Source organism: Xenopus laevis, chromosome 1L (assembly GCF_017654675.1).
Source record: "Xenopus laevis strain J_2021 chromosome 1L, Xenopus_laevis_v10.1, whole genome shotgun sequence".
Taxonomy (NCBI): domain Eukaryota; kingdom Metazoa; phylum Chordata; class Amphibia; order Anura; family Pipidae; genus Xenopus; species Xenopus laevis.
Window position 1 is genome coordinate 104,747,405 of NC_054371.1, and position 12,496 is coordinate 104,759,900.

Genomic DNA, 12,496 nt, shown 5'->3' on the forward strand with positions numbered 1-12,496 from the left:
ATTCCCCCCAAAATTTAGTTTTTCAAGGGTAATTTCACTAAAAACTCAAATTTTTCGAGATAATTTTTTTTAATTTTTCAAGATTTATTATGCCCCAAAGCTGCTAAAAGCGAGGTCATGTAGAGTCAATGACAGAGGAACCATTTGAAGATGTTTGTAGTCTTCACGATGTTTGAGTTTTTTACTGAGGTTTTTGCTTGAAAAATCGATCAATTTAAAATTATTCAAGGTTATTTCGGTAATAACTCGCTTTGAGTATTCGAGTTTTTTCCCCCGATTGCAATCAATCGAGTTTTTTCATATATAAGCAAACATTTGAGTTGTGAGTTTATCCCAAAAAAACCTCACAAACTCGACTTTTGATAAATAACCCCCTCAGTGTACTTTATGTAAGGTATGAAACAAGATGCTTGAAGTTAACTCTAGGCCACACAAATGAGTATGATTGTATTAAGCTGACCAGACCAGTGTTTACAAAGGTAATATTGCATATTTCCCAACTGTCCCTGTTTCAGGGGGACAGTCCCTCTTTTGATAGCTCAACCTGCAGTCCCTCATTTGTACTGGAAAGTCCCTATTTTCTCTGCACTGAACATCCAGAAAAAGAAACAAAGTTTCTCACTTAATTGACTTTTAGCAGAGAGCCCAGAACAGCTAACAGGTGCAAATAAGATACTTTGTACCAATTTTGAGACACAAAAAAAACCAGTTTAGATAATGAGAAATATTTTCAAACTTTCATAACCTGCAAATTTTGTAAAATGAACATGGTAATTAGGGGGTGTGGCCACAGAAAGGGGCATGGTAAAAAAATTCGCTGTTCTACGTGCGAAAAAATTTTTGTCCCTCTTTTTACTTCCAAAATGTTGGGAGGTATGATATTGTGTTCTGTGTACATTGTGTTTACATCACCATGCTTTCATAATTGTTTGCACATTTGAGACATTACATCCTTTGGAGGTAAAAATGAGAGAGAGCAGAAATCTCAAAATGTTATGAAAGGGCACAAAGCCAGAAGTGCTAGCCCATATAATATACTACTTCCTTAGGGGATAGGAGAAATGTAGCTTTATTTTGGGTGCTTTTTTAGTTTATGTATATGTTTCTACCACAATTCTTGCTTGTTTTGTTTTAAGGTAAATATTTTTTTCTACACCTGTAGGATGAATATAAGCCTGAAAAGGCACTGTCAGAAGACGATTTAAAAAACGCTGTGAGTGTTCATCATGCTCTAGCATTGAAGGCAACAGACTATGAGAAAAGACCTAACGTCCTGAAACTCAAAACTGCAGACTGGAGAGTTTTTCTATTTCAAGCTCAGTAAGTGTATCACTCTAGAAATGTGAGCAAAATGTATCATTTTCTGTGATGATCTGTAATAGTAAAATGTGCAATGCCGTACAGCAGCATTTTATTCCATTTCATACTTTTTCAGTTTTCCTAGAAAATACAATGTTAAATCTCTAAACTAGAATATTCCTTTACAAAAAGCACCTGTACCCAGTATTGCCTAGGAAACCAACAGTCTTGAAAACCCCAAGGTATATTTTTTCTCCTCTGCAACACTGTTGTTGTTGAATAGCTCTCCTATAATATGGAATTGCACAGTGTCATTAGTCATATGTAGGCCTGCTATTTTGGGGTAGATGGTTGGCATATTGATGCGTTGAATGCCTTGTTCTAAATTATTATGAATATATAATATTAGAAAAACATGTTGCAAACCTTCTTACGGTCTATTTTATTTACTTTATTATAAAAAGTGTTTCCCATTTACAGGAGCACAGAGGAAATGGAATTGTGGATTAATAAAATCAACTGCGTGGCAGCCGTGTTTTCAGCTCCTCCCTTTCCAGCTGCTATAGGATCACAGAAGAAATTCAGTCGCCCCTTACTGCCAGCCACCACTACCAAACTGACCACGGTCTGTGTTTTTTAGGATATATTTCTAAGCAATATGGGCAATGACATATGGTGCTATTTGTCGCTCAGTACTTAAAATACTAAATACCCTGTTAATACTGTCTCTGCCAAAACACTCAAATCACTTAATCATTAAAAAACGCCTTTACTTGCATATATATGTGATCTGAATGTTTTAGCCGCCCTAGACGGTTCTCTCCATTGTCTATGGCATGATATTTTTTGGAGTTTAGAAGCTGTGACAAAAACACTAACAAATAGCACTGTGTGTCATTGCCCTAAGAATCAGTAAGGTCTACATTATTTTATAATCTGTTTTTTCAAGTTCTTTTAAGCATTCTAGTTAATTATAAAAATATTTCTGTAAAATATACATAATAATCAAAATAGGAAATGTCTCTGAACAACTGGCAGCTATGAGCTTTGAAAACATGAATAAGAATTCAAAACATGAATACGAATTGCATTTTGAAATTGTGAATTCTTGCAGGATGAACAACTGAGATCACATGAAACAAAGTTAAAGCACATTTCCACTGAGCTGGCTGAGCATCGCTCATATCCGCCCGATAAGAAAGTGAAAGCCAAAGAAATAGATGAGTATAAACTGAAGGACCACTACCTGGAGTTTGAGGTACAGTTGTAAAATGCCATGATATTGTCTGCAGGCTGTAAACTTGATTTTGTTACCATGTTGTACCAGGAGTTAATAGTAGGGGGGTCACATATGAAGTTTTATCATAGATGGGTTGGCAGTCATAATCCATTTGTCGGACTAGACAAAGTTACAGATAAATGGAAACACTGGTATATCATTCAACTATATTTTTAGGCCGGCAAATAACTGTTTACTGCACCCTGATTTATATTCAAATGGGATTTTGTGTATATCTAGAAAAGCAAATAGTCATTATCCCTAAATATTTGTCAGGATTCAGTTTCAACAAGGATAGTTGTGGAGGGAGGCTTATTATAGATCCTGCGTCTGTCAGCTCACTATCTTAGCAATCAGGTTCTATAGGTTAGAGGAAGGGTCTTCCTACAATTTAGTAGTATTAATATATGGTGCCTCGTTTGATTCTGTTCCTCTGTGTATGATCCAGCTCTGTGTGAATTCCTATGTATAACCCAGCTTGCCTGACCAATCTTTGTGCCATATTACGCTGATTGGTCACTCACACAAGGCTGTGATTCCTCCTGCTATCAACCCCCCTCTAGACAGTGTCTGCTTGGATCTGTGCTGCCACACTAAATATGTAGTTCAGAGTTTCAGCTGCATTACAGTGTATTTCAGTTGGAGGTAAATTCCAATCATTTGCACATTCTGCCTGCTGTTCTAGTGGGGTCTCTGCTGCTGAGCTAAAATACATATTCTGATATCCTAACATTATTAGCCTAAGACTGAACCCCATTACCACTGATCCTGCGCCCCACAGTTTGATAACCACTGCACTAGAAGGGTTAATTAAATAAAAACAGTGAATCCTTTTTCTATTATAGAAGCATGCAGTATATGTCATTTTGAATTGCACTACAGTGATAAATGATCACCTGTGTGTTACCATCTTGATGTAACCAAGGGTTTACTCACTGAACAAGCCAGCATTAATTACTTATTACTGTCAGCCTCCTCAACACCTGTTGTATAAATGCAATGTTATTTGTGAGTAGTTTTTAACCTTACATTGGAGTGATTTAACCCACAGATTTATCAAGAACTCCAGTGCTAGTGTAAATCTGACAAATGAGCATATACTTTACTATTCTGCTGAATTGAATAATGTGTCCTCAGAAGTGCTAACATGCAAGTGATGTCTAGTAATATCACACTGTATCATAATGTATACATGCTTTTGATTCAAAAGCTGTTATCTGTCTGCTATAGCTAAAATAAAGCCAAAAGATAAACATGTTAATCTATATGTAGATGACAGTATATGAATCAATCACTTGGGATTTCTCACTTTGTTTAGAGTAAGCAACAACCTTTTTAAATGTCTTTTTTCCAGTTGCAGCAAAGCTCTGTGCTGCTTTGTTCTTGCTGAGATACAGTGGCTGGATAAGCATGTAACCATGGTGTTGCTAAGGCTTTTATAGCACTTTAGAATTCATCTTTTAATGATTTAGAAGCATTAACCTGTTCCTTACTCTGCCTTTGTAAAGACTAGAGGTTACATACTGCTGGTATTTCTATGAAATGCCAATGTTTGAATAAATCAGCCCCTTTTATCACCCCCCCCCCCACAGAAAAACAGATAAGTAAAAACATAAAAATTAAAATGGTACTCTGAGTGAGTGAATTCCCACTAAATACAATTCATCTATACATATTTGTTGTTCAGTATATGTGTAGTTGTATGAAATGATAGGTTTGGGTCTATGGTCAGCACAAATAAATATATTTTGAGACTAGCTGAAATCTGTTTTGTTTTTTATTTATTATAAACATACAACAGTAGGGTCTAGTATCTAAAATGCTCAGTCTCTGGGTTGTTTTCAACTTAATTGGGAGCACCATCTTAAAAACAAACATTTAGACATTTGTTATTGTTTTGACAGACCTTGATAGGACCTGGTTGAAAAGTCCTACCACCTTGAATGCTGTTGACAAAGTAGACATGGCCAGTTGGCTTCTAGTTTTGTTGTCATTGCAGTTGCTTTCCCTTTTTCTTTTCTTTAGTGTTAAAATATGTGCTTTGGCAGATCAAAGCTGTCAGTAGGGTTACAAACGCTGCTTTAGCTGTGATAACCTGTTTGTAGAGAGATTTGCTGTGGTTTAAATTGCTGGTCCCACTGCCAGATTTATTAAGGGCACATTAAAGAATCAATCCCCCTCTATGCTATCAAAAGTTTACAGCTTTTCACAGATCTTTTTAAAGGGATATTGTGCAATACGATGTGGAGATGGAAAGAAAGAAAACTGGAAAGATTGCTGTGGTCAAATCAAATGATATGTTCGGGATACCAAAATTCAATTTCACATTTGAAACACCTTCATTGTTTATTCCTACATTCTGTGACAACTTAGTCGGCAATGAAGATGTAAAGGGGTATAGCATTTTCTTTATTATATAACATATGAACATTTGTGTGGCCTTACCGTGTGTCACCTGATTTCCAATAGTTTGTGGAATTACTTTTATTAGCAATTTGTGTTTCTTATCTCGTGATAGGGATTTAGTTCTTTAAAGGAGTCCCTTATCAAAAACAGTTTATTTGCATATTGAAATAATATTTAATTTTAAGCAATGTAAAATAAATTGTTAGTTTGATATAGAAAGTGGTATTCTAAGAGAGTTTGAAATGAACATTTATGTTTAATTTACTGTAGTTATTGAACTACTTAATTACTCTTTGTTAAGTAGATAATTCGATTACCAATATACGACCCCCTTCCTTCACAATTTGACTGTTTTGTTACCAGGAATCCATCATGCAGGGGGATTATATGTGCACTATTAATCTAATTATTTACCTGCAAAGACCAAACATGAATAGCTCAGGAAATAACAAAAATAATAGTTTTTTAAGATTAAAACAATAGCTAAAAAGCATGTTCTGAACAAGCCCTATTCATTCATGATGCGATTGCTCCTTTAAGGCTAATACAGTCCACAAAATCCAGTCACAGTGCTTCAGTTAAATTTATTTAGGCAGTTAGAATGCAATTCACTTAGGTGTGAAAGTATCATCCATAATGGTACCATGAAACGTTCATTTTTTTCCAACTTTGATGAATGAAAGCATATATTGCTTTGATTGTTCTTAGGTGTTGGACCTTTTGAGTGTACCAACTTCTGTCTCGTGAATTGGAGCAGCTGTTACCAGTAATGTAAATGTATTGAAGACTACTCAGCAAGTCCTAATGCTTTAGACTTACCATTACTAGGTGTCTATATAACATGGTCTGGATGAATGAAAACCTTCACAGACCTTTGTAGGTTGATAATACCCTAGTTTGCCACATTTTAGGAGTCATCGGGTATTGTTTGTTATGAGTTACTTTTTATGTGTGAGCCTCAGGGGCTTCTCAAATTAGTTTTTGCATTATACAGCAATATATTTGATATAAAAAGTCTTGAAAGGATTGAATCATTTTTTATTTTATCTTCCAGCCTTTTATTTCTTTATGTTATCATTGAATGATAACACTACACATTTTTAATTTATTGGGCCAATGCTATAGCCTCCCCCCTTTACTTCAGTTGAAAATTAAAATTAGTAGGAACATAGCATTTAAAACATCCTTCATCTAATTCATCACCATCTATTAGTACTGGATTAGCATAGCCATTAGAAAATGTTTGTTTTTTAATACTGAATAGACAAACAGCTCTCATATTTCCTCTTCTCTTCTCTTCATCTTCATGTTCAAATGGTATCTTTAGCATATCTGAAGTGTTGATGTTTCCTTCAGCAATGTTTATTCCAACTTCTACTTATTAGGGCAGAGACACTCGTGGAGATTCGGGGAGATTAGTTGCCCGGTGACAAATTGGCTCTTCTTCGGGCGACTAATCTCCCCAAACCGCCTTCCCGCCGGCTAAAATCTAAATCGGAGTGCTTATTTTCCGAAGTCGCCAGAAGTTGCCTCACGAGGAAACATTGGGCGACATCGGAAAATGAAGAGCTATGAGTGTTATCCCGCTGGCGATTTAGATTCTAGCCAGCAGGAAGGTTTTTTAGGAAGATTAGTTGCTCAAAGAAGAGACGATTAGTCGTCGGGCAACTAATTCACCCGAATCTCCACGTGCTTCATATAAGGTGAATAATTAAGGCAGCATTTCACAGCCTGGGTATGCTTATTTGCCAGTTGTTTCCTCTTGTCATTGTCCAGTGAATGATATTTAATTTTTATTATGTCTTGTCTTGTCTTATGTTTTTTTCTTCTAAATCCAGATTATATATATATATTTTTTTAAACAGAAACTATTTCCTCTTTTTAGATACTTGTGATTCTTCCAAATGTATTCTTTTAAATAAAGTGCAATTTGTCACTCACTTTACCAGATCTACTCCACAATACAGTTTCCAGTGATCACATATTACAGATTTCATACTGGACAGATTTTGTTAACTAGAGCCATGAATATCCTGTAAATGATATCCTTATAAATGGTGCTTAGTAATGTCATTAGTTATAATCGGAGCTTAGTGATGTCATTTCTGTCACATGACTCACTGAAACTTGTGTATTATAATAAATAACCCGCTGTTGCAAAATATGATAAGAATGTTGATTACTTTGACCATACACATTTTTTCATCGTACTGGAACACAATATAACCTTCTGTAAATGTATGTTTAGTACATGTGCCATTAAAATAGCTAACAATGACAAGGTTGTATAAAATTATTTTGCAAACCTTTGAATCTCGCCCCCTCACTGCACCCTGCTGAAATTACCACTCATGAATTTTTATAGATGTACCTTTCAAACTTGTATGCATGAATAGAGGCAGATTAGCTGCTGCAGAGCACCTTTGTATTAAAAATTATGACTGCATACACATTTAGTCTTTCATTGCCAGTGCTATAAAATGCACCAACCACAGCTCTAATGCCTTTCTAGGTGGATCTCGCTGTGATCACTGTTTTTAAGCCACATGAAGCTAAGTGTATTTAAATATGATTGTTTTTCTGGATCTTTTTGTTCCTGTAAGAAAAAGAAATCACTGGGCTAGAACTTGAAAATTACAGATTGGCAATAACAGTGTTTCTCTGATCAAACTTTTTAAAGTTTTTCTGTGCTATGTCTATGCACTCTTGTAGATGTATAGCAATGCATAAGCATCCAAGGGACTGTGCCCCATGGATCCACAGATTACTATTTAAAAAATTTAAAGTAAAAAATAAACCCACTTTTATTTTTAAGACAATATTCTACAAGACACTATTTTTTCAAATTTCAATGGGAGCATACCCCTTAGCTTTAACTATTCCCCTCTCTCATGTGCATAGACTGCATTGCACATGTGCAGATCAATTTTTATAGGGGGCAAGTGGGGGGTAGTGCTGAAGGGATTGGCACAGAGCAGAGTTGGGGATTATATTATATTATCTGAATAGTTTTTAGGCAGTGGTATCTTATGTTGCCCAGTGTCAACCTTGGCTTTGACAGTCTTTAAGCTTATGCTGGCAACAGATGACAAAGATAAAGTCGTACGAATCTTTGTTTTGTATGATTTTCGGACCATGTGGATCATTTCGGCATTTTTCGTGCCATGGTGATTGGTCATTTAGATAATTTTTGTCGGGTAACGATAAGATCTCTGCATGTATTGTTATATCAATGGGTAAGTGTCCCTACTATATGTCAGACATAACTTTTGTATGATTGCTGTCTGTCAATAAATGGCCAGAACATTTTCTGATTTGTTCTTTTTACTACTTTATTTAATCTGAATAGTTAGGGCCACATTTACTTAGCTCGAGTGAAGGAATAGAAGAAAAAATACTTCGAATTTTGAATGTTTTTTCTGGCTACTTCGACCATCGAATTGGCTACTTCGACCTAGACTCGAACTAAAAATCGTTCGGCCATTCGACCATTCGATAGTACTGTCACTTTAAAAAAAACTTCGACCAAGTACTTCGCCACTTAAAAAAGGTCCCCATAGGCATCCTAACAATTTTCTGATTGAAGGAAAATCGTTCGATCGATGGATTAAAGTCGATCGAAGGATCGTAGGAAATGCGGTAAATCCTTCGACTTCGATATTCAAAGTCGAAGGATTTTACTTTGACGGTCGAATATCGAGGTTTAATTAACCCTCGATTTAGTGTTAAGTCATAGATAAGGATATATTTGCATATCTATGGCCAGCTTTACTCTCAACCAATTTCAAGTGATTTAAATGTATCTGATGTTTGTTATAAGTGAGGATTTAGCCTTAATCAAGCATTATTATGTCAGGGAAAACCTTTTTGCTTGAACCTATTCAACGTAGGCGAAATAAGGTGTTGTAAACTTTCATGCTTGCTGAAGTGAATATACTCCGGGTAATCATTTGACCTAGCCATACCGTGTTGATCAAAAATAAATCACTTGTTTTATAGCCGACTTGTTCTAGCTGAAACTCTAATCCTGCTGGGGTTGTCAAAGGATCTTTATAGGGAATATAAACAGGAACGTTTTTTTAGATGAGCAATCAAGCAGAGACTACCATAGTACACAAAAAGCACAGATTTTTTTTTCCAATAAAAACTGAAAATGAGAAAACGCTATTTATTATTCATGAAAAGCAAGTAGACATGTGGCAAGACATACTTCCTCAAAGTCTTATTCAGAAAGAGAATTTTCTTTTTTTTAGTGTTACAGAATTGCTTCATACAAGGTCTGTTCCGTTTTACTTTTCAAAATTGTTCACGATAATATAAATGTAATATGAATACGATGAAATCATTCATTATTATTATTATTATCAACATGTATTTTATAAAGTTCCTACATATTCTGAATCTGTACAATAAACATACAGAATTTCATACAAACCAACCAAAAACTGATACAATAGGTGAAGGGGGCACTGCCCAAAATAGCCTACAATTTAAAATGGATCAGACTTTATTTTCATGGCAGTTGTTTAAGGGACAGTAAACCACCTTGTGCAATATGCATTCAGTGCATAGTGCTTGTGTTTAACATACTCGTTGCCTATTGTTTTAATTACAAATCTTGTTTTTTTGTCATTGAAAATATTATTGATAATAATAATGATAATAAAATATCATTCTACAAGCATAATGAAAACAAATTAGCAGTCCAATAAGATACTCTTTGTATAAACAAACCCCTCCCTTACCTCATGCAAAGACATAAGAAGCAACTAATTATACAGAAGGCTTCCTAGTGGACTCTTAATTCCATATTTTGTTATCCAAAACCAAGGATCTACCATTGGCAATGACACAGTGGATGCTCTGTGAGCCCCTGTGTCATTTAGAGTAAATTTATCAGATAATCTGAGGCACTTAAAATAACTGCGCTGAGCTATGCTCATAGGGGCAGATTTACTAAAGGGAAAAGTGGCCATTGCTAGGGAAAATGCGCCAAAAATCCCATCTGCAGGGACATCGTCAATTTACTAACAGGTGTAGAGGACAATTTGCTAGCAAAGAAGACCACCGCTAGCGTCATTTTGTGCCCTATCACCAGGTGAATTTTTGCTCAGATGACCGATTGTTACTCTGCAAAATTCAAAGTGCGAATTTTACAGAACGTTACCCCTTTGCCACCTTAGACCTGGCGAACTGATAAAATGAAGCTACATCCTCCTCAATCTTATGTCAGTGACTTCATATCCTGAATGCCGAAAAGTTATATGTTCTAAAAAACACTGTCGTTTTTTCATATTTTAAAGTGGGATTGCTTTCAAAAGCTCTAACTATTACAGATTTTTGTGTTAACATTTTTCCCTAATCATTTTAGGGACATGCTACATTTGTTTTAGGGTGGGCTCATGTCTATGACATTAGAGGATCTCTTTTGTCTTTATTTTGCTTCCTTGGACATGTGTATTAATAAATGACCACTTTAGTGAAATTGCCCCATAGTTTTTACATTCATGAAACCAAACACATAGCTATGTGTAGAGAGTCTGGTGTAGGTAGTGCATTAGTTAGTGTAAGAAGCTTCCATAGCTTATTCAATTTTATTGTTAGTTTCTGCAGAAGTTTTTATACGTTCATACTGGATGATGAAAAAATTATGTCCGTTCAGCAAAACTCTGGCATACATACTTTTATTAATAGGTGCACAAGGGCTTTTCCAAAGACTTTTAGAAACTTATGTGAAAAGCAGAACTCTGCAGTCTTTTACCCACCTCAGCTTTATAAATTGGCAAATGCGCATGTTTGTTAGCCATGATTGGAAGTTTGGGGAAGCACACTTATTTTGTCAGCACCAGAATGAAATCTATAAACTACCCCCCTAGCTACCTACCCATTGATGTCATTGACTGAGAAAAACAAAATGAAACACACTGTTAAAGCTTTTCCCAATTCAGTAATTGGTAATTGCGGTTAAACAGTATTGTACTGTGATTATTTTATAAAAAAAAGTATACTTTATAAAAATCAATAAACAGACATTTTCGTTGCTATTGATGTAGGCTATAAGCGAAGCGAACTAGGCTGCAGCTGTTTATGTAAATTCAGTAAAATGACACTGGTTGTTTTCAGTAATTTCTTTACTAGAAATTCTTGTGGCTAATGTGCTAAATCTGTGCTTTTTCGTTCTTTCTTTCCTAGAAAATGAGATATGAAGTTTATGTAAAAATACTGAAAGAAGGAGGCAAGGAGATGCTGACAACTAATGGAAATGACAACTCGGGGCTAAAAAAATCCCATTCTAGTCCTTCGCTGACCCAGGATTCATCACCATCTAGTGCCAAGGTCAAGCGAAACATTTCAGAGAGGAAGGACTACCGGCCAGAGACACCAAGCATTAAGCAGAATGTTACCTAAAAAAAAAAAATAATAACAGAAGTGCTGAAAGCAGTCAGCAAGCTCAGATAAATATATTGTATGTCACAGTTGTTACTATCCGTGGTAAAATCAAACATCAAATAAGTTTATAACTGACTGATCCTTAGTAACATTTTTCTATAGCATACCTTTTAGTTGCTGACTAGTCACAATATTGTAGATGTCTTTGTTCCCAATCAGCAGAGTATAGTTACCCTTGCTTCTAACAGCTTACGCACCACAGGTATTGTATACCCCAGTTACATGTGGATGCATTTTGGGGGTTAAATGCACTATACCTGACCCAAAGCCTGCCTCAACTTCCCCCACTCTTCTGTTTTAAAGATATTTGCTGATGGTGTTTTGATATGTTGCAGAAATTTGTAAAATGGTACATTTAAAACATAATAGGAAAGCTCCTTCCATGGAAGGTCAGCTTTCTTAATTAGAGAATACTTGGCTGCAAACAGCACCCATGGCAAATGGCCCCCAAGGGCAGCAGTTTCGCCTGTGGTCTTTATTTAATTAAGATCAATGTAGCTATAGTTGTTAAAGGGAAACTGTACAAAGAAAAGCAGAAAGCAAACTCGAGTCTAGAGGTGGTATCTCTACGCTCAAACTGTAGCCACTTTTGTTATCTAGTGCTGCTGTACTAATAAAAATAATGCATAATAGCTAAGACTAGGCCAGTTAGTGCAAACATAATCAATCTGATTACTATGGGTTACTGCCCAGAAGCAAATTTTATCCAGTGTTGCTAAATGAACCCAAGTATATTCATTGGGGCAATACTGGTGTAAAATTTACTCCGTGTTCTCACACCTAACGGACCAAATTTACTTCAGGATGCTGAAAGTTTTTGTTTAAGTTTAATATGCTCTCTCTCTAAGAATCGTTTTAGGACTAACCAATTGAGAATGTACTGTATGGTTTACAATCACCAAGCCAACTTGAATGCTGATGATTTTAAATGTATTATATTCCTTCAAGTATTTAATATTAGCTTTTATTTTTAACACATATAAAGCAAACACTAAGCCGTTTTTCAGCTGGCTGAGAAGCACCCAAGATCTTCCCCTGATGCCTCCTGATTAATTTAAATTT

At 35.6% G+C, this 12,496-nt stretch overlaps 1 protein-coding gene across 4 annotated transcripts in view; it reads left to right on the forward strand.

Moving 5' to 3' along the window:
* LOC108712232 (PH and SEC7 domain-containing protein 3) overlaps nt 1-11,433 on the forward strand; it is a 291,364-nt gene extending 279,931 nt beyond the window's left edge. For all 4 annotated transcript variants that reach the window (XM_018254300.2, XM_041561327.1, XM_041561331.1 and 1 more), the window contains 4 exons: nt 1,163-1,320; nt 1,780-1,924; nt 2,414-2,557; nt 11,177-11,433. In XM_018254300.2, coding sequence (XP_018109789.1) covers nt 1,163-1,320; nt 1,780-1,924; nt 2,414-2,557; nt 11,177-11,392 — 663 coding nt within the window. In that variant the 3' untranslated portion in view covers nt 11,393-11,433. The remainder of the gene's footprint in view (nt 1-1,162; nt 1,321-1,779; nt 1,925-2,413; nt 2,558-11,176) is intronic.
* Nucleotides 11,434-12,496: the final 1,063 nt, after the last annotated feature.